Below are 25,202 nucleotides of genomic sequence, written 5' to 3' on the forward strand. Positions count from 1 at the left end.
ATTGGTTTTAGGGTTTTTATATACGAAAAGAGAAACGGTACAGGTGGCGGGTGATGTCCTGGTGGTGACACTCCAACAGAAAATGCAAGAACAGACATCAATACTCCATTGATTATGAATATCATTGATATTATTACTGTGTTCATGACCCTTGGAATAAAACAGAAGAAACAGATAAACCAGCCAAGTCCTTGAGTGGGAGCAGGAGCTGAGAGCTGGCCTCGGCAGACTCGTATATCCTTGTACTGTATACCTATGTCCTGGTCTTACATGTCTATATCATTGTGCAAATGTTTGGGGTTCTTTGAATTTAATTAAATGTAATTTGAGGCCTGCTCCTTCTCAACAATGATATTTCTGCTGTGCACAATATGCAGGCATGACCAACCAGCCTTCTTTCAATCTGAAGAGTTGTGCTAATTTCTTTATTTGAACCTGTGTATCGAAGCAGAACACGCCAGCGCTTAGCGATCTGGAACTGCAGGTCTGGATCCACGTTCTCTACCTTCTCGAACTTCGAAAAGTGCTTCCCACGAGCAGCGCGTTCAACCAGCACGCCCCCCACACAGGCTGGGGTAGACTGTTAATTAACAGGCTGTTACTGCCTGTGGCGGGGCTCAGGAAGCCCGCAGAGGTGTGGAAGGTTGTATGAACTGAGAGCTGGTTTTAATGAATCAGGAGAGTCCTGGAAACCGTAATGCAGAAACGACAGGTCAGTTCAGCAAACAACCGATTCAATTCAAGGTACCGAGAGTCCAGGGTGGAATGAAAATGAGGGGACGCGGCGCCCCCTTCAGGACCAGGCGCTCTAGTGAAACTCACTTCCAAACTTGCCAAGCCCTCTCTCTCATCCTCCGAGGGAGTGTGGAACTGCGCAAGGCTGGGTTCTAACTGCGGGATTGTGGACGGAGCTAAACACCTGCAGGTGGACAACGAGCCGGCTGGCCTGTCGGCACAGGACACGGCCAGACGCCGCGGGGCCATAATCCCTCAAGGAAAAGGCCAGGATGGCCGGCGCTTATCCCCAGGTGCGAATCCGACTGAGGAAGCTCCGTGGGAGCGCCTGGAAGCAGAGCTCACGAGAGGAAACCGGACAAACAAACGGCCAAGCGGAAGAGTCTCTGGGACAGGCCTCCCGTGCCCAGACTCCGGGGAAGACCGACAGTGGACCCGCTGAAAGACACGAGGGCTCACTGCGATTCCAGAGCTGCAACACGACCCTTCCCGCTGACCAGCCCACCCTAGCAGTCTGCTGGACGCAGACGTGTTTCTAATGTGCTTTGGGATTGTTTTTCCTCGGTCGATTTTGTGCGCAGGAGAAGGAACACTAAATCTCTGTCCTGTCAGCAGGAGGAGAGCCGTCGGTCACTGCTGACACTATTTCTTCAGGCCAACTTGAGTCTCGTGTCGCCCGACACAGTCTGAAATATCGCGATATGTTCCGATACTGCCCTATGCAGCATCACGATATGTGCTGATGATATCTGACATGACAGTCTGACATGGTGATATGTTGCCGTACTGCTCGACATTGCTGAGACATATCCTAAAACACACTGGACTTGCAATCGCAATAGGCCTGACGCTGCCTGACATGATATCACAACGCATCCTGATCGGTGTGTGCAACAGTCTAGTGACAGAATACGGTCTGACAGCCTCATGATGTTACTGTGTGACATAGCGTTGCGATGTGTTCTGATACTGAACACAGTTTTGTGATATTCTGTAGTGTAGACAGTCACAGTGTCGCGATATGTCCTGATATTGCAGGATGTAAAATGCCACCACAAGAAGCCCAGTATACTTGTTCCTGTTCTCTTTCCCAGGGAGAGGTCTTCCGGGTAAATTCTAAATGTGAAGTTACGCTTAGAAACGGGGCTGCATTTCTATGTGAATTGTACAAATTGGAACACCTGCAAGAACAGTTTTACTCAAGTCATTTGTTCATTAACCCAGCAGAAGGTAGTTTCGATGGAGTGTGATGTCTTTTAGAGTGCAGTCTGGTATCGTGGCATAAACCCCGATATGTGATGACGTGACCCGCCACAGAGTTCAGCTGCCTGAAATACTGTGATAGGGTGTTTCGGTGACCTGTAATGCACGAGCTGGTTTGTCTCACAGTGCCCTGCGCCATGCCCTCTGCTGGACAGGAGGCGCACCGCTGGGGCCTCATCGATTGCCCGCCCTGACACCCTGACACCTCAGCACACGAGGGAGCCCAGCAGCACAGGCCTCCTTTCTGCATGTCGCCAGGCCGGCAGACCGCACTGCAGGGGTCGAGCCGCGTGGGTGGGTCAAGGCAGGATACAGACACCGCCACACCGCCTACCTAACAGCCCGGACGTCACAGGAGGGAGCGAGCACATCAGACATGAATGAAGAAATAAATTAAATAAATAAAACTCCAGAACCAAAACACGTAGGATATTTACTCTGGAGAGCCTCGATCGATAATACTGAAAGGAATTCACATCTGTCCCCTTGTATTGCACCAGCCGGATCGTACCTTGTTGAACGCTAAATAAACTAAAACAAAATATACAAATTAATGAGAATTAGTGTCACCGACTGTGTTCACAGCCTCTAACGCCCTGATCTCTTCGAGTGTCTGTGGTGGACAAAGTGTAAAAAGAACTCTCTCTCTCACACACACACACACCCTCCCTCTCCTGCTCACACTCTCTCACTCTGTGCACTCTGGGTAAGAAATTCTATTGATTCGCTGGCATGCAGTCTGGGGGCGGGCGCTGGGCCAGGCCTGTCACTCACGCCCCTCATCTGAAGAAACACTGCCATCACCTGCCCTCCAGGGGGCGCTCTTCACTTCAACGGGCTGTCCGGCTCTCCCTAACCCTTGAGGTTCGAGTGGGGAGCAGCATCAGTGCGCACTGGCCACCAAGGAACAAGCTGAGGTCAAAGGTCAATTCCACCCAGGACAGCAGGGATGAGCCGTGGAGCTGCTCCTGGTGTGAAATTGACCTTTGACCCCCACATGCTGCCCCCTAGTCCTAGTCCTGCAGAGCCTCAGGCCTTCAGGTCTGGCCTGAGCCTCCTGTCAGCGCATGCAACTTTAAACCAGTTGGCATTGATGCATTAAAACGATAATCGCTTCTCAACTGCCTGCGCTGCACGAGCTGTCACACTGATTGAACACGGCACGCACAGCTGGCACGCGCCATCACTCTGAGGCTCTAGCACCGCACACCGATGTGCTTTCAATGTCAGCTGCTGACTTCCCCAGCACCGCTCTGTGAGCAATGACGCCGCCCAGGCCTGATCACTCCACTGAGCCACTAATCGTCAGGTCCCAGAAGCTCAGCCAGGCTGGGGAGACCTGCCCGCTGGACCTGTAGGTGGCGCAATTCCCTCTGGAAACGGGCTGTAAACCTCGGTGTCCTGGCTCCGTTCCCCTCGGGGCTGTACAATCCGGGCTTTCTCCCTCCGTCCCTGATCTGTGTGCTGTGGGGCGGCTCTGTGTCTCCCAGGTGAGGGCAGCACTGCAGGGGGGATGGAAGTGGCTCTGGAGTTTCCCACTCAACCCCTCTACTGCACACAACACCTTTGTGAACTGTCCTGACAACAAAGCCCGACAGGACCTGGTTCCTGGTTCATACTACAGTTCTGATGGGCTGGGAAACTCTCTCATGTCAGTTCAGTGTGCAGATCTCTGGTATGATGCCCCCTGCAGGATCCCAGCCCCATCTACAACCTTGGGGTCTGCTGCACGTCCCACAGGAGTGACTGCAGACACCCAAACACAGCAGAGAGGAATGTCATTATTCATCAGTGTAACAGCTTGTGGATAGGGGGAAATATGGCCCTCAAGGTACGTAGATCTTTTTAAGCCAGTGGTTTCCACTCCTGGTACTGGAGGAATGCTGGTTAAGGTCTTCATCACAGTCTGATTGATTTCCCTTTACAGGCATGTCTGATACAGAGGCATCTCCTTTACAGGTGTGTCCAATACACACTGACTCCCTTTATAGGTGTGTCCAATACACAGTCTCTCCCTTTATAGGTGTGTCCAATACACAGTCACTCCCTTTATAGACTTGTCCAATACACAGTCTCTCCCTTTATAGGTGTGTCCAATACACAGTCTCTCCCTTTATAGGTGTGTCCAATACACAGTCACTCCCTTTATAGGTGTGTCCAATACACAGTCACTCCCTTTATAGACTTGTCCAATACACAGTCTCTCCCTTTATAGGTGTGTCCAATACACAGTCTCTCCCTTTATAGGTGTGTCCAATACACAGTCACTCCCTTTATAGACTTGTCCAATACACAGTCTCTCCCTTTATAGGTGTGTCCAATACACAGTCTCTCCCTTTATAGGTGTGTCCAATACACAGTCTCTCCCTTTATAGGTGTGTCCAATACACAGTCACTCCCTTTATAGACTTGTCCAATACACAGTCTCTCCCTTTATAGGTGTGTCCAATACACAGTCACTCCCTTTATAGGTGTGTCCAATACACAGTCTCTCCCTTTATAGGTGTGTCCAATACACAGTCTCTCCCTTTATAGGTGTGTCCAATACACACTCACTCCCTTTATAGGTGTGTCCAATACAGTCTCTCCCTTTATAGGTGTGTCCAATACACAGTCTCTCCCTTTATAGGTGTGTCAAATACAGAGTCACCCATGTCTGTTCATTATAAACTGATTAACAAGTTGGAGCTGTTCAGTCAGAAATAAATGAAGACCAGCAGGCTGTGTTCCACCAGGACCAGGGCTGGAAACCACTGCTGTACTCTAGGTCACCAACACCTCAGCACTCTGGGAGCAGCAGCTTAGAATGGACTGATTCAGCCCCAGCAGGCTGTTAAAAGGCAGAATAAAAACCGGGAGACACCGAACTCCTTATTCACTGATCAGGACAATTATCTAGAACACTCCTATAGCGCAGCTCTGCAGGACCCAGACTGTGCTACTAATCTCAACCTGTCCAGAAGGGCCCACTGGATCAAATTAAGACAGCGATTATCTCAGTGAACTAATCAAGAGATCCTTCGGCGTGGGATCTGGAACAGCCCGTTGAAAAGCGAACACCTGGCTCTTCACCAGCTCCCAGTGCAGAGGAGCTGGAACTGGGGGCGACAGCATCCCTGCCTCCGCAGCTTTCCCACGGAGCTCCCCCATCCCTAGAGGTCCGGCTGTGGGAATCCTGGACTTCGGCGAGAGGCCGATCAGCTACAACAACGCTGGCGTTTTGTCCCTTCAGGCGTCCCGACAGCAGCGCCAGGGACAGCCCATGGACACGGGGGGCGGACTGTTGCTCAGAGGGGCTGCGGCTTCCGAAACGGTGGGTCCAAAGCATTCCAGCCCCGGCGTGGGACGTCCCGGAGCGTCCCGCCGGCTCGGTCCCGGGTTCGGGGAGAGGGAGAGGGAGAGGGTGGGCGTGAGGGACAGAAAGAACAGTAACTCCAGCGCTGGCGCACTGAGAGAGCGTCCGATGACCCTGCGGTCACTTGTTAAAAATATAGAATTTCCTCTTCTTTTTTAATATTATTAGAATTTTGTATAATTTGTTATTATTATTCAATCTCTGTTGTTCTTTAGGAGCGACACACAGCGTGTCAGACGTGGAGGGGAGAGCCCTGTGGGCATCCGGCTCTCCCTGCGGCGTTGGAGAGAGAGAGAGAGAGAGAGAGAGAGAGAGAGGGAGGAGGCTGAAGGACGAAGACAGTCTGTCCTGAACCAGAGCGCTTGTTTCTGTCTCTCTCGTGCAGCTTCAAACCTGCAGGTACTGTATATAATACACACACTGCCCAAGACAACCCCAATACAATATTCCAGAAATACAGGGAAATCGCTCCCCCACCCAAAACAAGTCCAGCCAAGCGTCTGTCTCAGGCCCTGCTAGGCGCACACACACAGTCTCGAGCTGCACCAGACTACAGAGCTGCTGCTGGAGTCTGCTCCCTTTTGTGCTTGGCGTTGTGTGACAGTCTTGTTTCCTCTGTGTCAACAGGGCTCCGTGTATACATACCGATATATATATATACACGGGACGTATTCGTGCAGATGCATAAATATATATGCTGGTAATTCATCTTCCCGTGTTGCCCTGTGATCTCTCTCTCTCTCCCTCCTTTCACCTCCTCCTCTCAGGCTGTGGTTCTCGTCTTCCGCGTCGAGATCCGCTCTTCTTCCTCTCTGGATCGGCGGCTCTGGGGGTGTTTTGGCGATTAGTTCTGTCTGGTCGGAAAGCATGCAGAAGCGGAGGCAGGAGCTGAGGGCGGGGCAGGCCGAGAGGAAGAGGAGTCTGTCTGCACGTGGGGCGCGGGAGTGAGGCCGCTCTTCTTCACCGCCTGGTGTGGTGTCCTGCACAGCCTGCCTCCTGCGCCGAGCGGGGGAGAGGGGGAGGGAGAGAGGAGGAGAGGGAGGATGGAGCGATGGAGGAGAGAGAAGAGGAGGGAGAGATAGAGGGGAGGAGGAGAGAGATGGGGGAGAGAAGAGAGAGAGATTGAGGGGAAGAGGGAGAGGAGGAGGAAGAGATAGAGGGGAGGAAGGAGAGGTGGAGGAGACGAGCAGAGAGATGGAAGAGAGGAGGAGAGAGATGGAGAGCGGAAGAGATGGAGAGAAGGAGGAGAAGAGATGAGGGGGAAGAGAGAAGGAGAGGAAGAGGAAGAGGAATGGGCAGGGCCGTTTGTTTGACAGCTCTCTCCTCCGGTTGGCAGCTTCTGCTGCTACTCGCTCCCGAGCGCCAAGCGTGATGAGGAGGGCAGCCTGCGGCCAGGCGGCGGGGAGGGGTGGAGAGGAGGGGAGAGGAAGGAGGCCGTGGAGGAGGGGACGTTCCTCCTCTCGTCAGGGGCTCACTCGCACTCTCTCTGCAGCTCCCTCCTCCTCCCTCTCTTGCAGCAGCGCAGGCCTGGCGGCAGGGCGGCCTCACAGTCTCTCCCGGACCGGGACCCAGATGACCGGACCCGACTGCTCCTCGATCACAGTCTTCACCTTGTGGTAGATCTCCTCGAAGCTGTCACCCTCCACGATGGCTGGAGACAGAGAGAGAGACGGAGACGTCAGACAGGCTACAGCCTCCAGCTCTGGGGGTGCAGTGTGTGCCCAGGCACCCCAACATCTTCGATCATAGTACTGCCAGGCAGGGCTGAATGTGTGCCTGAGGGATTACCGGGGGGCTGTGCTTACACAACGCTGTGCAGAGCGGCAGGAATCACAGCGCAGGGGTGCAATGAGTTTCGAGTTGTTTCGAAAGAAGGCCATTTCCAGAGGACAAACGGGAGCGCACAACAGTGCTTTTTCCCATAGTGCTCCACACCCACATGTTTACAAGCAGCTTTCACACTGGAGAGCATCTCTCTCAGTGACCATCTCTAAACCATGGCAGTTAAGAGAGGCCTTTCGCACGAGACCACAGTTCTCCGCGCCTCCCTGCTGCTCAGAAATGTCACACATTCCACAGAATGAGATCTATGGTTATCCCCCAAACACGCAGAAAGCAAGAATGTTGAACAATAACATGATTCAAAACTGAGCACCTGGCTATATAAAATAAAGAATCTTCTTATCACTTCCTCCCTGGGTTTAAACATCCTCTCTCTGTACTCTGTATCCCAGCACTACGAGTCCAAGATCATCACCAGTGCTTTAGTGCTGAGTGCAGTGAACGAGGCCCACTGATCACCGTTCCACCCCTGATCAATACCAGTCGCATGGTTTGATCATTGACCTAACCTGCCATGAGGTTTTTGCACACAGTTCATTATTAGTGAAAGCTAACCAGCCACTGTCTCATTGGCAAACAGAACCATTTGCAATATCAATAGGCATGAGTGCTTTTTAAGGCAATTAACGGCATTGGATGTAGCAAGGGCGTAAGGTTAGGCCATTGTTATTCTGCTTAAGGGCAATTTTAAAGTGAGCTCCTGTCTCAAAGTGACCCAGTGAATAACCGTGAGATCGGCCTTTAGAGGAACATGAGGCACTCTGTCCTCCAGCGCAGCAGGGGGCGCTGTGGTACCTGAGAAGCACTCGATGAAGTCCTGCTCCAGCTTGATGGCTCTGTCCAATGCTTTCCGGGCCTGTTCCTCCGTCAGCCGCTTGTTGATCTCCCTGAAAGCAGGAGAGCGACACTGTTACACACCTGGAGGATTTAGAGTGCACAGGGCACTGAAAAGAGTGAGCCGGCCCTTTCACACTGCTGCACAGTGAAGCAGTGTGACTGGACCCACACACAGATGGGACTGTGGGAGACACACTCCCGTGGAAACTGAGGGTGAACACCAGGGGGCGCTACATTGGTTAGCAGTTTTATATCCTCTGGCAAGAGTCTCCCACTGTGGTCCTGGGGGTTTATACCCCACCATCAAATCACCACTTTCCAAAAACTGTAGTCAAGTAAATAGGTCATTTGTTAAATTCAGAAATTAAGACATTATTTTAAGACCAATCTAAATATCTAAAAATATTTTGGTCTCTTTAATTGGACTTGATTGTGTGACGTGTGCAGGTCCTGCGTGTGTGACGTGTGCAGGTCCTGCGTGTGTGACGTGTGCAGGGCCGTTTGTGTGACGTGTGCAGGTCCTGCGTGTGTGACGTGTGCAGGGCCGTGAGTGTGACGTGTGCAGGTCCTGCGTGTGTGACGTGTGCAGGGCCCTGAGTGTGACGTGTGCAGGTCCTGCGTGTGTGACGTGTGCAGGGCCGTGTGTGTGACGTGTGCAGGGCCTGTGGCGTGTGCAGGATGCGAGGTGTGTTCAGAGTGCATGTACGTACAGGATGTTTTCCAGCGATCGGGGCCTGATGAAGATTGCGATGGGGTGGAGCTGAGCTGCCTGTAGCCTGCGCACCGCGTTCGCCGAGACATCCAGGATACAGTGTTTACCCTGCTGCACATGGGCAGGACACAGACAGGAGAGAGGGAGAGGACAGTGAATATACCACTATACGGATCACTGTCTACTGTCTCTTACATAACCACACAGTCTCTCACACTCTCTCACTCTCTCGTTCCACCAGTCACTGAGATCACTGCCTGCACTCTCACACCACCAGTCACTGAGATCACTGCCTGCTCTCTCACACTGTCTCACTCTCTCACACCACCAGTCACTGAGATCACTGCCTGCTATCTCACACTGTCTCACTCTCTCACACCACCAGTCACTGAGATCACTGCCTGCTCTCTCACACTGTCTCACTCTCTCACACCACCAGTCACTCAGACCTCCTTACACTCCCACCCTCGGCACCACTCAGATACTCTGCCCCTCTCGGTACCTGCTCTGCCACCTCTCTGACGGACTGGACGCTGGTGCCGTACAGGTGGCTGTTGTACTGCCCTGCCTCGATGAACCGGTGACTCTGGATGTCCTTCTCCATCTGTTCCCGCGACGACACAAAGTGATAGTCCCTCCCATCCACCTCGTAATCCCTCTTCGGCCGCGTCGTGTCTGGGGTGGGGCGCAGGCAGCAAAGGTGTCAGTGAGTCAGTCACACAGCACGAGTGTCAGTATATCAGTGTGTCAGTCAATATATCAGTGTGTCAGTCACACAGCACGAGTGTCAGTATATCAGTGTGTCAGTCAATATATCAGTGTGTCAGTCACACAGCACGAGTGTCAGTATATCAGTGTGTCAGTCAATATATCAGTGTGTCAGTCACACAGCACGAGTGTCAGTATATCAGTGTGTCAGTCACACAGCGCGAGTGTCAGTATATCAGTGTGTCAGTCAATATATCAGTGTGTCAGTCACACAGCGCGAGTGTCAGTATATCAGTGTGTCAGTCAATATATCAGTGTGTCAGTCACACAGCGCGAGTGTCAGTATATCAGTGTGTCAGTCAATATATCAGTGTGTCAGTCACACAGCGTGAGTGTCAGTATATCAGTGTGTCAGTCAATATATCAGTGTGTCAGTCACACAGCGCTAGTGTCAGTATATCAGTGTGTCAGTCAATATATCAGTGTGTCAGTCACACAGCACGAGTGTCAGTATATCAGTGTGTCAGTCAATATATCAGTGTGTCAGTCACACAGCGCAAGTGTCAGTCAATATATCAGTGTGTCAGTCACACAGCGCGAGTGTCAGTATATCAGTGTGTCAGTCAGTATATCAGTGTGTCAGTCACACAGCACAAGTGTCAGTATATCAGTGTGTCAGTCAGTATATCAGTGTGTCGGTCACACAGCACGAGTGTCAGTATATCACTGTGTTAGTCATACAGAGTGTCAGTCGGTATATCAGTGTGTCAGTCGGTATATCAGTGTGCCAGTATACAGTGTGTCAGTCAGTATATCAGTGTGTCAGTCACACAAGGTGTCAGATACACAGCACATGTCAGTCAGTGTGTCAGTCACACAGTGAATGTGTCAATATGTGTGGGGTACCTACGTGGGACGCAAGAGCCAAACTTGTCAGGGAACTCGGATAGCAGGTCATCGTTCACTCTGTCCTTCGTCGGACCGAGGATGATGATGGGCCTGGCATAGTGCACTGGAGAGAGAGTGTCGGGTGAGAGGAGGGAGTAAGAGGGGGGAAGGGAAGTCAGAGACAGAGGGGAGGGGAAAGAGCGGACAGAGGAGGGAATCAGGAATTGTTTTAAGTGTCAGGCAGACTGCTAGTAAGTTCATGACCTGTATTTTTAAAACAAAGCAAAAAGAGCCAAAAACCTCCAATACCTTCAACATGCGTGACAGTCTCGTAACTCTGGACGAAATCATCCCTGCCTGCAGAGAGAGAGAGGGTGAGAGATGCAGGGAGACAGACCCTGTCTGTACAAAAGCCTGTCAGTACAAAAGCCTGTCCCGACTGAGTGCAGACTCAGTGGCCACAGCACCAGCCTTGTACACACTACAGTACCTCTGGCATTCACAGGTCTTCACTCTCCTGTTGGGCTCTGTGCAGAGTCCCAGGGTGAGTGATCTGACAGTGGGTGTCAGAGGAGGGTGTGCACAGTTCTCACTCTCCTGTCAGGCTCTGTGCAGAGGCCCAGGGTGAGTGATCTGACAGGGGATGTCAGAGGAGGGTGTGCACAGTCCTCACTCTCTTGTCAGGCTCTGTGCAGAGTCCCAGGGTGAGTGATCTGACAGGGGGTGTCAGAGGAGCACCTCCCTATGTCAGTACAGGTGCTGCTGACGAAGAGTTGCATCCCAAACACCTGGCCTATCCAGGCTGGGTGATAAAGGCAATTTCTAACTAAACATGAAGAGTAGCTGCAGCAGGACGCTGGCAAGGGGGCATTGCTGGCAGTGGAGACGCTCACCTTGCGATCCGATGCTGTCTCGGCTGCGGTCCTGCAGAGAGAAAATAGTTTCACCCAGTGCGCCGCACCAGCGCTCATCATCATCATCTTCTACAGCAGTGGCAGTGTATCAGCCTGTCTGATTCAGCCTGATTCTGATTCACTGATGTCAGTCAGTGTATCGATCTGTCAGAGCATCTGTCAGTCAGTGTATCAACCTGTCAGAGTGTCTGTCAGTCAGTGTATCAGCTGTCAGAGTGTCTCTCAGTCAGCTTATCGATCTGTCAGAGTGTCTGTCAGTCAGTGTATCAATCTGTCAGTGTGTCTGTCAGTCAGTGTATCAACCTGTCAGTGTGTCTGTCAGTCAGCGTATCGATCTGTCAGAGCGTCTGTCAGTCAGTGTATTGATCTGTCAGAGTGTCTGTCAGTCAGTGTATTGATCTGTCAGAGTGTCTGTCAGTCAGTGTATCAGCCTGTCAGTGTGTCTGTCAGTCAGTGTGTCTGTCAGTCAGTGTATCGATCTGTCAGAGTGTCTGTCAGTCAGTGTATCGATCTGTCAGAGTGTCTGTCAGTCAGTGTATCAACCTGTCAGTGTGTCTGTCAGTCAGTGTATCAGCCTGTCAGAGTGTCTCTCAGTCAGTGTATTGATCTCTTAGAGTGTCTGTCAGTCAGCTTATCGATCTGTCAGAGTGTCTGTCAGTCAGTGTATCAATCTGTCAGAGTGTCTGTCAGTCAGTGTATCGATCTGTCAGTGTCTGTTAGTCAGTGTGATAATAGTGTAATTCAGCCAGAGTTTCTGTCAATTACAGTGTCTGTCAACCAGTCAGCATGTCTGTCAGTAAGAGTGCCTGTCAATCAGTCAGCATATCTGTCAGTCAGGTTATTTGTCAGTCACAGTGTCTTTTATTCAGAGTTCTTGTCAATGGGTCAGAATGTCTTCCAGTCAGTTTTTCAGTCAGTGTATCAGAGTCATCAGTGTGTCTGTCAGAGTGTCAGTGTGTCAGTCAGTGCCAGAGTGCCAGTTGGGTTGTCACTGTGTCCGAGTGTCTGAGTGCCAATGTGTCAATCAGAGTGCCAGACTATAAGTTTGTCACTCCTTACCCTCTCCTTCATCTTCAGCCGAGGCCACTCTTTCCTCTCGACCCTGGAGAGAGAAGAGGGAGCAGAGAGAGGAAGGCTGTGAGTATCCAGGAGACTGGAGGATGATGGTGGAGGATAGGAGTGTGTGATGATGGAGGATAGGAGTGTGTGATGATGGAGAAGAGAAGTGTATGATGGAGGAGGAGAGTGTGTGATGATGGAGGAGGAGAGTGTGTGATGATGGAGGAGAGACGTGTGTGTGATGATGGAGGAGAGAAGTGTATGATGGAGGAGGAGAGTGTGTGATGGAGGAGGAGAGGAGTGTGTGATGATGGAGGAGAGGAGTGTGTGATGATGGAGGAGAAGTATGTGTGATGATGGAGGAGAGACGTGTGTGTGATGATGGAGGAGAGACGTGTATGATGGAGGAGGAGAGTGTGTGATGATGGAGGAGGAGAGTGTGTGATGATGGAGGAGGAGAGGAGTGTGTGATGATGGAGGAGAGAAGTGTGTAATGATGGATGAGGAGAGGAGTGTGTGGTGATGGAGGAGAGGAGTGTGTGATGGAGGAGGACAGTGGATAAAGAGTGTGTGATGGAGAGAGAGTGATGGAGGGATGAGGCTATGCTCCTGACCTCCTCTTGCTGGGGATGAAGCCGATTTCATCCCCCTCTCCATCAGGGGTGATCCGCCTCGCCTGCCACCACTCCTCGTCGCTGGCGTCCAGGACCTGCAGCACCTCTCCGAACCGGAAACCCAGGGCCTGGCTCAGGAAGCCACAGTCCTTCGTCTTGTCATAGTCGAACAGCGCCCTGAGACAGAGAGACAGTCACACTGTGCCCTGAGACAGAGAGACAGTCACACTGCGCCCTGAGACAGAGAGACAGTCACACTGCGCCCTGAGACAGAGAGACAGTCACACTGTGCCCTGAGACGAGAGACAGTCACACTGCGCCCTGAGACAGAGAGACAGTCACACTGCGCCCTGAGACAGATAGACAGTCACACTGCGCCCTGAGACAGAGACAGTCACACTGCACCCTGAGAGAGAGACAGTCACACTGCGCCCTGAGACAGAGAGACAGTCACACTGCGCCCTGAGACAGAGAGACAGTCACACTGCGCCCTGAGACAGAGAGACAGTCACACTGCACCCTGAGAGAGAGACAGTCACTCTGCACACTGAGAGAGACAGTCACACTGCGCCTTGAGACAGAGAGACAGTCACACTATGCCCTGAGACAGAGAGACAGTCACACTGCGCCCTGAGAGAGTGAGACAGTCACACTGCACACTGAGAGAGAGACAGTCACACTGCACGCTGAGAGAGAGACAGTCACATTATTGTGTAGTGTTGTGTACCTGATGAAAAAGCCTCTCTTGATGTTGCAGCTCAGGGAAGTGGTATTGTGTAGTGTTGTGTAGCTGATGTAAAAGTCTGTCTTGGGGTTGTAGTGCAGAGACGTGGTGTTGTGCAATGTTGCGTATTATTGTGTACCTGATGTAAAAGCCTCTCCTGGTGTTGCTGCACAGGGATGTGGTGTTGTATAGAGTTGTGTAATGTTGTGTAGTGTTATGTACCTGATGTAAAAGCCTCTCTTGGTGTTGCTGCGCAGGGAGGTGGTGCCAGAGCCCATACTGCTGTTCATCAGCTGCTCCCGGAGGTCGTGAATCTTCGCCTCAAACCGGCTGTACTCTGCAACGCGAGAGAAATCTGACTGGAGCCCTTTTAAGATGACATCACCTCTGATCATGACATCAGCCAAGGGTGGACTGGCTGGGAAACTAAAAGCTTTGATCAGGGTCTCAGTTCCAAGCGTCAGCTTGTGTGCATTCATTCTAATGGTTATTGCTTGACATCACTGTATTTCATTGGTCATGACAATAAAGCTCTTTAATTTCAATCTGCCTGAGACTGTAGCATACTGTATTGGTCTGGACTATGGAGTACAATATTAGACTGGACTGTAGTGTAAAGTATTGGTCTGGACTATGGAGTACAATGTTAGACTGGACTGTAGGGTACAGTATTAGACTGGACTGTAGAGTACTGTATTGGTCTGGACTATGGAGTACAATATTAGACTGGACTGTAGTGTAAAGTATTGGTCTGGACTATGGAGTACAATGTTAGACTGGCCTGTAGGGTACAGTATTAGACTGGACTGTAGAGTACTGTATTGGTCTGGACTATGGAGTACAATATTAGACTGGACTGTAGTGTACAGTATAAGACTGGACTGCAGCGTACAGTATTAGACTGGACTGCAGCGTATAGTATTAGACTGGACTGTAGCGTACAGTATTAGACTGGACTGTAGAGTACTGTATTAGATTGGACTGCAGCGTACAGTATTAGACTGGACTGTAGCATACAGTATTAGACTGGACGGCAGCGTATAGTATTAGACTGGACTGTAGGGTACAGTATTAGACTGGACTGTAGCGTACTGTATTAGACTGGACTGCAGTGTATAGTATTAGACTGGACTGTAGGGTACAGTATTAGACTGGACTGTAGTGTACAGTATTGGTCTGGATTATGGAGTACAATATTAGACTGGACTGTAGTGTACAGTATTAGACTGGACTGTAGAGTACTGTATTAGACTGGACTGCAGCGTATAGTATTAGACTGGACTGTAGCGTACTGTATTAGACTGGACTGCAGCGTATAGTATTAGACTGGATTGTAGCATACAGTATTAGACTGGACTGTAGCGTACTGTATTAGACTGGACTGTAGTGTACAGTATTAGACTGGACTGTAACTTACAGTATTAGACTGGACTGTAGCGTACTGTATTAGACTGGACTGTAGCGTACTGTATTAGACTGGATTGTAGCGTATAGTATTAGACTGGACTGTAGTGTACAGTATTAGACTGGATTGTAGCGTATAGTATTAAACTGGATTGTAGCGTATAGTATTAGACTGGACTGTAGCGTACAGTGCTGCATTGGACTGTTCTACCATGGGCTGTACGGGACTGATCTGCATTAGGCTGTGCTGGGCAGCACCTACCCTCCGGTCTGTATTGTGCGATGATAGTGACAGTCTGACCCGCATTCTTCAGCGCAGTGGCTGCCTGCTCATGGGTGGCGCTCCGGAGATCCACGCCATTCACCTGAAAGAGTAGACAGAGAGCATGACAGAGCGTCCGAAGTGCTGGAGCGATACAGAGCTGGAGAGATGGAGAGGCAGGGAGAGAGGGGGAAGAGCAGAACGAGAGAAGTACAGAGAGAGAGAGGCGGCCGAGACAGTGATCGAGGGTCACTCACAGACAGAATCTGATCCCCTTTCCTCAGCTCCCCGCTCAGGTCAGCCGGCCCCCCTGCCAGGATGAAGGAGATGAAGATGCCTTCACCATCCTCACCCCCCACAATGTTGAAGCCCAGCCCTGTGGAGCCCCTGTGGATCAGAACTCTCCTGGGCTCCCTGAGAGACAGAGGGATTAATCAGACACACTGGACACTACAGTCCATTAACACTGCACTGAGAGAGAAGGGTTAATACAGACACACTGGACACTACAGTCCATTAACACTGCACTGAGAGAGAGAGAGGGGTTAATACAGACACACTGGACACTACAGTCCATTAACACTGCACTGAGAGAGACGGGTTATACAGACACACTGGACACTACAGTCCATTAACACTGCACTGAGAGAGAGGGGTTAATACAGGCGCACTGGACACTACAGTACATTAACACTGCACTGAGGGAGAGAGGGGTTAATACAGACACACTGGACACTACAGTCCATTAACACTGCACTGAGAGAGAGAGGGGTTAATACAGACACACTGGACACTACAGTCCATTAACACTGCACTGAGAGAGAGGGGTTAATACAGACACACTGGACACTACAGTCCATTAACACTGCACTGAGAGAGAGGGGTTAATACAGACACACTGGACACTACAGTCCATTAACACTGCACTGAGAGAGAGGGGTTAATACAGGCGCACTGGACACTACAGTACATTAACACTGCACTGAGAGAGAGAGGGGTTAATACAGACACACTGGACACTACAGTCCATTAACACTGCACTGAGAGAGAGAGAGAGGGGTTAACACAGACACACTGGACACTACAGTATATTAATAGTGATCTGAAAGGGGGGAAGGGGATTCACATACTGCACAGCACAGTAACGCACAGGGAGAGATAATTCACACAGAGATAATCACTGATTGGTACAGTATTTGAAAGTCCCAAACCTGGGTATGTCATCGTCTCCCAGCATGCCTTTGGGGATGGGGGAGTATCTCCGTGGTGACGTTGGCGTGAGGGCCTGTGGGTAGTCTGTGCCTAGGTAGTTTGGGTGGCCAACCTCATTGTCCATGTGAGGGGAGTATGCTGTGGAGACACACAGACACTTTTAACACACACACTTGCACTGAGTGGAGTAAAGCAGACAAGTGGAAGAAAGTCAGAGAGAGAGAGACCGGTGTGTCAGGATGTGTAGGAGTCAGAGAGAGAGACAGGTGTGTCAGCAGGTACAGGAGTCAGAGAGAGAGACCGGTGTGTCAGGACGTGTAGGAGTCAGAGAGAGAGACAGGTGTGTCAGCAGGTACAAGAGTCAGAGAGAGAGACAGGTGTGTCAGGAGGTGCAGGAGTCAGAGAGAGAGACAGGTGTGTCAGCAGGTATAGGAGTCAGAGAGAGACAGGTGTGTCAGGAGGTGCAGGAGTCAGAGAGAGAGACAGGTGTGTCAGGACGTGTAGGAGTCAGAGAGAGAGACAGGTGTGTCAGGAGGTGCAGGAGTCAGAGAGAGAGACAGGTGTGTCATCAGGTACAGGAGTCAGAGAGAGAGACAGGTGTGTCAGGAGGTGCAGGAGTCAGAGAGAGAGACAGGTGTGTCAGGACGTGTAGGAGTCAGAGAGAGAGACAGGTGTGTCAGCAGGTACAGGAGTCAGAGAGAGAGACAGGTGTGTCAGGAGGTGCAGGAGTCAGAGAGAGAGACAGGTGTGTCAGGAGGTGCAGGAGTCAGAGAGAGAGACAGGTGTGTCAGGACGTGTAGGAGTCAGAGAGAGAGACAGGTGTGTCAGCAGGTACAGGAGTCAGAGCGAGAGACAGGTGTGTCAGGAGGTGCAGGAGTCAGAGAGAGAGACCGGTGTGTCAGCAGGTACAGGAGTCAGAGAGAGAGACAGGTGTGTCAGCAGGTACAGGAGTCAGAGTGAGAGACAGGTGTGTCAGCAGGTACAGGAGTCAGAGCGAGAGACAGGTGTGTCAGCAGGTACAGGAGTCAGAGCGAGAGACAGGTGTGTCAGGACGTGTAGGAGTCAGAGAGAGAGACAGGTGTGTCAGCAGGTACAGGAGTCAGAGCGAGAGACAGGTGTGTCAGGACGTGTAGGAGTCAGAGAGAGAGACAGGTGTGTCAGCAGGTACAGGAGTCAGAGAGAGAGACAGGTGTGTCAGCAGGTACAGGAGTCAGAGCGAGAGACAGGTGTGTCAGGACGTGTAGGAGTCAGAGAGAGAGACAGGTGTGTCAGGAGGTGCAGGAGTCAGAGAGAGAGACAGGTGTGTCAGGAGGTGCAGGAGTCAGAGAGAGAGACAGGTGTGTCAGGACGTGTAGGGGTCAGAGAGAGAGAGACAGGTGTGTCAGCAGGTACAGGAGTCAGAGCGAGAGACAGGTGTGTCAGCAGGTACAGGAGTCAGAGCGAGAGACAGGTGTGTCAGGACGTGTAGGAGTCAGAGAGAGAGACAGGTGTGTCAGCAGGTACAGGAGTCAGAGCGAGAGACAGGTGTGTCAGGACGTGTAGGAGTCAGAGAGAGAGACAGGTGTGTCAGGACGTGTAGGAGTCAGAGAGAGACAGGTGTGTCAGCAGGTACAGGAGTCAGAGAGAGAGACCGGTGTGTCAGGACGTGTAGGAGTCAGAAGAGTCAGACTCACAGCTGGTGATGTCGGGGGGGTTGTAGGAGTCAGTCAGGTACAGGTTGGTGGGCTTGGCCACTCTCAGATACACCACCTCCGCTGTGTTCTTCAGAGCAGCAACAGCATCCTCGTGCATCACATCCTCCAGACACACATTGTTCACCTGCACACACATACGGACAGACAAACACACAACCGCACAAACACATGGACATGCATGGAGACCACAGACAGAGAGTACAACACAGGCATACACCGAAAGACACACGCACAGACACAGAGAGACAGGCAAAATGATCACATTATTCACTAACCCCATGTTCTCCCCTAGACACAAGAGTCAGAACTGATCAGAACGTAATATGACTTTCAAAGAACGATCAGGACTGTTCCAGGGATGTTGGTCAAACAGAGACAGCCACATGCACAGATGTTTAATTTTAGGAATGCATATATTACAGGAAGAAGCTGCTTGCTGTTTAATGTAAGAACATTCCCTGTTTCTGGGGTGTGTGAGACTCAGATCAGCTGCAATTCCTGCACTGCCCAGCAGATGGGGTACTGTCACTGAGAGAGTCCATACTGGAGGCCATGAAACAGCGAGAGACAGAGATGGAGAGTGAGAATGAAGGAGAAGGGGAGGGACAGAGTTAAAAGGCCCATTGCGAGGGCTGGAACAGGAGAGTAGAGGCTACGTCTGAAAAATACTGATGTGTTCATGTTTGCACATCATGTACATCTTCAATGTGCAATGGAAAGCAAACAGAATGTCACGATATTAAGTTAAAGTGTGAAATGTAATGCAAAGTATGTTATGCTAATGTACTAGTAAGACCTTCAGAATATTCAGAATATTGTGTACAGTTTCATAATATTTACACAATTGTACTTTATTCTGTATCAAACAGATATTTCTGATCCGGATTATGTCTAATCAATCACTAATCCTGATACCTTCTCAGGTGTCCCATGTCCTCTACTGTCGGGTGGAAGGAACTGAATCTCTTCGGTTTTGAACAGGAAAGACTCAGAAGGGACCTGATACGAGGACCCAAACACCTCAGGGCATCACCACACTCCGCCCAGAGGACTGAACAGACTCAACAGTGGCATGCCACCCAGAGGGGGCTAGGGGAAACTGGAAGTGCATTCAAAACCGAGAACAAGACTTAAGGGTGGTGGGAGTGGGGAACAAGCTGCCCAGTTCTTGTTGAAGCCAATACCCTGGCTTCTCTCTAGAAACAGCTAGATGAGATACTGGGACCAGTTAACTACTGACGACCAATGAGCCAGAGGGGCGAATGGCAGTACAGAGAGGAGGAACAGAGGGTTAGGGTAGGGTATCGGGGGGGTTATAGGGTCACAGAAGAATAGGGGGCAAGAGAGGGGTAACAAATTGTTAAAAGGGCAAAAGTAGGGTTACGGGGTCAGTGAGGGGTCAGACGACGGTGACAGAGGGGTCAGACTTACAGCCAGGATCTTGTCCCCAATCTGTAGTCGCCCATCCTTGTGTGCGGCCCCCCCCTCAATGATCTTGGTAACGTAGATGCTGTTGTCCCCTGGAATGTGCTGGTTCCCCACTCCCCCTGCAATACTGAACCCCAACCCTGCAGAGACAGAGAGACACAGACACACCAGTCAACCTCACTCCCCCAGCTATACTGAACCCCAACCCTGCAGAGACAGAGAGACACAGACACAGCAGTCAACCTCACTCCCCCAGCTATACTGAACCCCAACCCTGCAAGGAAAGAGAGACACAGACACACCAGTCAACCTCACTCCCCCAGGTATACTGAACCCCAACCCTGCAAGGAAAGAGAGACGCTAACACACCAGTCAACCTCACTCCCCCAGCTATACTGAACCCCAACCCTGCAAGGAAAGAGAGACGCTAACATACCAGTCAACCTCACTCCCCCAGCTATACTGAACCCCAAAAGCACAGAGAAATAGAGACACCCCCATTCACTAAGCTCTAGCTTGCTAACACAGAGGGACATAGACGCCCAGCCTTGACTTAGAACTTTTCAGTGACCTCTGACCTTTGGGCCCCTTGATGAGCTTGATCTCGGTGACCTTTTCGGCCAGCGGTTTCCGGCGCATGACGTAGAGCCGCACAATGGCGCCCGCCTCCTTCAGCGCCTCCACAGCCTGGCTGTGGGTCACCTCACGCACATCCACCTCGTTCACGTAGAAGATACAGTCATTCACCCTGAGATGTTAGAGACCCCTGTTAGCCACACACTCTGTCTTCAGCGTCTATCAGGCTGAGAGTGCCAAGGTCTACAGGGGACAGGGTGCAGTCCTACAGAGGACAATGTTCAGCGTCTATCAGGGTGAGAGTGCCAAGGTCTACAGGGGACAGGGTGCAGTCCTACAGAGGAAAATGTTCAGTGTCTATCAGGGAGAGTGTGCAAGGGAAACTGTACACGAGGTGTACAGGGGACAGGTCTACAGAGGACAGTCCTACAGAGGACAATGTTCAGTGTCTATCAGGGAGAGTGTGCAAGGGAAACTGTACACGAGGTGTACAGGGGACAGGGTGCAGTCCTACAGAGGACAATGTTCAGCGTCTATCAGGGTGAGAGTGCCAAGGTCTACAGGGGACAGGGTGCAGTCCTACAGAGGACAATGTTCAGCGTCTATCAGGGTGAGAGTGCCAAGGTCTACAGGGGACAGGGTGCAGTCCTACAGAGGACAATGTTCAGCGTCTATCAGGGTGAGAGTGCCAAGGTCTACAGGGGACAGGGTGCTGTCCTACAGAGGACAATGTGCAGGGATTGTAGGGGACACTATGCGATGTCTACAGGGGACAGTATGCTTTAACTACAGTAAAGGAGATAGTATCTATGTATCTATGTGGGGAGAATATCCCCTATCTATAGGGGAGAGAGTGCAACGTCTATGGGTAGACATTCCTAGTGTCTACAAGTACAGTATCTCCAGGGACATCGTGTATTACAGGGTCAGCACCTCAATCTGCCATCCTGGGCGGCCGCTCCCCCTGGGATGATCTTGGTAATGAAGATGCTGGGGTCATCGCCGACATGGGGGTTGTCTGTGCCCCCTGCAATGCTGAACCCCAAACCAGAATTACCCTGCGGGACAGACACAGATACAGCAAGTCAGAGGACAGACACAAGGTCAGGCTACGATCCTGAGACCCTTTAAAGTTAATTTCTTTAAGTCGACCACGACACCTGCCAAGGGCTTCCTCAGTCTGACCGGAGGCTGAGGCCATCGGATCTGCCCAGTGCTGACTAATTAGCTGTGCCTGTTGTGTGTTTGTGCCGGGTGATGGCACAATCAAAGCTGCGTCAAGCTGCTCGATTTAGTCCCTGTGGGAGAAGTGCGTCCTCTCAGCCTTTGAAAAGAAGGGGCAGCCCCATGTCTCCCACACTGTTTGTGTTTATCCAACAGTATTGAATTTGCATCGCAGGTGTGCTATTAGGTTTAATGGGGGGTGAAGGATCTGAAAGGCTAAGCGCTCACAGTTGAAGTTTAAACATGCACATTAACATAAACCCTGCTGATTTAAAGGCAGGTGTTATATTATAGCATTATGCGCGCAGCAAAAATATAAAAGTAAAACAATTCCGAGTGTGGTTCTAATAATCCCTGATGATTATGAATGAAATAATTAAGCAAGAGTCCCCTGAGAGGCTGTAGCAGTAAAGAAGTTTGTTCAAGAAGTGCAGGCTGAGGTATGTGGCCCCGGCCAGCAGGTGGCACTGGCAGGGCAGAGCTGGGACTACTTTGGCAGGGCTCTCTTTCCTGCTGCAATAGTGACTTCTGTGACTTGATGGGCTTCTGCAGGCTTGCACTGATGTCAGCGAGAGATGTACTGCTCCTCCGGTCAGCACTCACTCTCCTGTCGGGCTCTGTGCAGAGTCCCAGGGTGAGTGATCTGACAGGGGGTGTCAGAGGAGGGTGTGCACAGTCCTCACTCTCCTGTCGGGCTCTGTGCAGTCCCAGGGTGAGTAATCTGACAGGGGGTGTCAGAGGAGGGTGTGCACAGTTCTCACTCTCCTGTCAGGCTCTGTGCAGAGTCCCAGGGTGAGTGATCTGACAGGGGGTGGAGAACAAGCCTCACCCTTTCCAGCGTGATCTCCTCATACTCCACCTCTCCATCTGTCCCGTTCACCTGAGAGAGAGGGAAGACACAGACAGAGACAGGTTAACATTCGTGACAACTGAAATAATGAGGAACAAAACCAGGGTGGTGAGCCCACACACTAGCAGACCCGACAGCACGAAGGACAGTGAGCCAGACTGCGGGACAATCTCACAAAAACAGCTTCAAAAGGCAGGCCTCTTGCTGCACAGATTCCCAACGTCCACCAGTACGATCCACTCCAGGTATTACAGTGTGGTCAATCAGACTCCCAGTGCACACCAGTCCGATCCACTCCAGGTATTACAGTGTGGCCAGTCAGACTCCCAGTGCACACCAGTACGATCCACTCCAGGTATTACAGTGTGGCCAGTCAGATTCCCAGTGCACACCAGTATGATCCACACCAGTATGGCTGTGCAGATGGTGACCAAAGACAACAGAAGATGGTAACAGGAGACACAGCAAGAATGTGGAGCGACATGGTCTGATTGTCCACTAAATCCAGGGCAAGGTCTGGACCCAAGGAGATGTGAAGTGTTCAGTGGTGACCTCTTGATAGCGGCGCTGTGAGGGGTCAGGGGTCAGGGGTCAGGGACAAGGCAGAGGGCGCGGGAAGATAGACAGGAAAGGTTAGCACGAGGGTCGGAGCTGGGCTCAGGGATAATTCGGAGGATTAAGTGTAAGCCTAAGTGATGTAAGGATGAGTGTCACGACTGGAGTGAAGATCAAGATTCAGGGTTTGGACTGAAGGATCACATGTAGTGTTGGGGTTAAGGCCAGGTTGGTATGGGCTGACAATCCTGCTAGCTGTCCCCATGCGGACAGGGAAGGATTGAACAGGATGCTTGAGCACGGTACAGAACAGCCGACTCTCTTTCCTGCGTTTCTCCCATCCTCCAGTGGCTGTGACTCGGGAAACTGTCAGGAAGTCACACTGGCACACTGAGTTCTCAGCTCCATGCATGCGCCTCATCTAAACAAGGGGTCCTGCACCCTGACCCTGGGGACCCCACACCTGCTGGGATTGCGTCCAGGCATTTACTCAAACCTTTTCCTGGTCTAATAACAGGATTCATACAGCACTTTAATTATTTTCAGTACCCATACATACTGGAGGTTTGCATTGGAATGATTCCATTTCATTAGTCAGTAGACAGGTGGACATTAAAGGCTCTATCAAGCAGCTTTGTTCAGTTCATTTAATTAAGGTTCGAATTAAACAGCCCGTCTGAAAACCTGAGAACCTGTTTGAAAACACAGCTGGGTTCAGGGTGGACAGCAAGCTGTGATGTGTTAGCTGGGCCAGGTGAATGTCTGGACAGACAGACAAGCGGACAAAGACACAGAGAGACAGAGAGACAGAGAGAAAGAGAGAAAGAGATAGGGGCGATGTGTTAGCTGGGCTAGGTGAATGTCTGGACAGACAGACAAGTGGACAGAGAGACAGAGACACAGAGAGACAGAGAGACAGAGACACAGAGATGGGGTGATTTGTTAGCTGGGCCAGGTGAATGTCTGGACAGACAGACAAGTGGACAGAGAGACAGTCACAGAGATAGGGGCGATGTGTTAGCTGGGCCAGGTGAATGTCTGGACAGACAGACAAGTGGACAGAGACACAGAGAGACAGAGACACAGAGATAGGGGCGATGTGTTAGCTGTGCCAGGTGAATATCTGGACAGACAGGTGGACAGAGACACAGAGAGACAAAGAGACAGAGACACAGAGAGACAGAGAGACAGAGAGACAGAGAGACGGAGACACAGAGATAGGGGTGATGTGTTAGCTGGGCCAGGTGTATGTCTGGACAGACACACAAGTGGACAGAGAGACAGTCACAGAGATAGGGGCGATGTGTTAGCTGGGCCAGGTGAATGTCTGGACAGACACACAAGTGGACAGAGACCCAGAGACAGAGACACAGAGATAGGGGCGATGTGTTAGCTGGGCCAGGTGAATGTCTGGACAGACAGGTGGACAGAGGGGAAGGGGGAAAACGAGAGAAGAGAAATATATTCCTTACATAAGGCGAGCCATCGATAGTGTCTGTGTTTACAACCACGGGAGGAGAGTTGGCCTACAGAGAAAGATACAATACAGTACAGAAAATCAATCAGTCAACCGATCAAGAAAGCCTGTCCTTGAAGTACAAGACCAGCAGTAACGTCTTTCTGTTGTGTGTTAAGCGAGGACAGTCTCTCTCATCCAAACTCCAGCCTTTCACAAGAGCATCAGTGTCTGGCCCTGCATGATGCACGCACGGAAACACACACACAGCTTGAACTGTACCACACAACAGTGCAACAGTGTTAATGTCACCTGCCTATTGTGCCTGGTATTGTGTTACCCTGTGAGTGACCTTTACTATTTAGGAGTAATAATCCACAGAACCCAGAGGCGAGAAACTGTAAAGATCCAAACCTTGGATTTTAACAATTGGGAATATTTCCTCAGATTGCACTTTTTTAAAGAAGAAACTCTCCTTGCCTGTCTCTCTCACCAAACTGTCCAAGTCCAGGAGCTGTCCTGTCTCTCTCTCACCAAACTGTCCAAGTCCAGGAGCTGTCCTGTCTCTCTCTCACAAAACTGTCCAAGTCCAGGAGCTGTCCTGTCTCTCTCTCACCACACTGTCCAAGTCCAGAAGCTGTCCTGTCTCTCTCTCACCACACCGTCCAAGTCCAGGAGTTGTCCTGTCTCTCTCTCACCACACCGTCCAAGTCCAGGAGCTGTCCTGTCTCTCTCTCCATACTGTCAAAGTTATCTCTCTCTCACCACACTGTCAGAGTTCAGGAGCTATCCTGTCTCTCTCTCTCCACAGTGTCAGAGTTCAGGAGCTGTCCTGTCTCTCTCTCACCACACTGTCAGAGTTCAGGAGCTGTCCTGCCTCTCTCCCACCA

General features: G+C 51.1%; 1 protein-coding gene across 11 annotated transcripts in view; it reads right to left on the bottom strand.

Moving 5' to 3' along the window:
* Positions 1 to 2,414: 2,414 nt before the first annotated feature.
* Positions 2,415 to 25,202, bottom strand: part of LOC102694789 (disks large homolog 4-like) — a 111,818-nt gene continuing 89,030 nt past the window's right edge. For 8 of the 11 annotated variants that reach the window (XM_069186783.1, XM_069186780.1, XM_069186781.1 and 5 more), the window contains 19 exons: positions 24,329 to 24,382; positions 22,281 to 22,331; positions 21,161 to 21,285; positions 20,230 to 20,399; positions 19,655 to 19,791; positions 18,203 to 18,347; positions 16,529 to 16,667; positions 15,575 to 15,731; positions 15,318 to 15,420; positions 13,874 to 13,988; positions 12,928 to 13,104; positions 12,314 to 12,356; positions 11,234 to 11,264; positions 10,650 to 10,697; positions 10,363 to 10,464; positions 9,247 to 9,419; positions 8,743 to 8,855; positions 7,991 to 8,082; positions 2,415 to 7,004 (listed from right to left, as the gene is read on the bottom strand). In XM_069186783.1, coding sequence (XP_069042884.1) covers positions 6,898 to 7,004; positions 7,991 to 8,082; positions 8,743 to 8,855; positions 9,247 to 9,419; positions 10,363 to 10,464; positions 10,650 to 10,697; positions 11,234 to 11,264; positions 12,314 to 12,356; positions 12,928 to 13,104; positions 13,874 to 13,988; positions 15,318 to 15,420; positions 15,575 to 15,731; positions 16,529 to 16,667; positions 18,203 to 18,347; positions 19,655 to 19,791; positions 20,230 to 20,399; positions 21,161 to 21,285; positions 22,281 to 22,331; positions 24,329 to 24,382 — 2,082 coding nt within the window. In that variant the 3' untranslated portion in view covers positions 2,415 to 6,897. The remainder of the gene's footprint in view (positions 7,005 to 7,990; positions 8,083 to 8,742; positions 8,856 to 9,246; positions 9,420 to 10,362; positions 10,465 to 10,649; positions 10,698 to 11,233; positions 11,265 to 12,313; positions 12,357 to 12,927; positions 13,105 to 13,873; positions 13,989 to 15,317; positions 15,421 to 15,574; positions 15,732 to 16,528; positions 16,668 to 18,202; positions 18,348 to 19,654; positions 19,792 to 20,229; positions 20,400 to 21,160; positions 21,286 to 22,280; positions 22,332 to 24,328; positions 24,383 to 25,202) is intronic. The other 3 variants (XM_069186785.1, XM_069186782.1, XM_069186790.1) reach the window with 1 other exon arrangement.

This window comes from Lepisosteus oculatus, chromosome 3 (genome assembly GCF_040954835.1).
Source record: "Lepisosteus oculatus isolate fLepOcu1 chromosome 3, fLepOcu1.hap2, whole genome shotgun sequence".
NCBI lineage: Eukaryota > Metazoa > Chordata > Actinopteri > Semionotiformes > Lepisosteidae > Lepisosteus > Lepisosteus oculatus.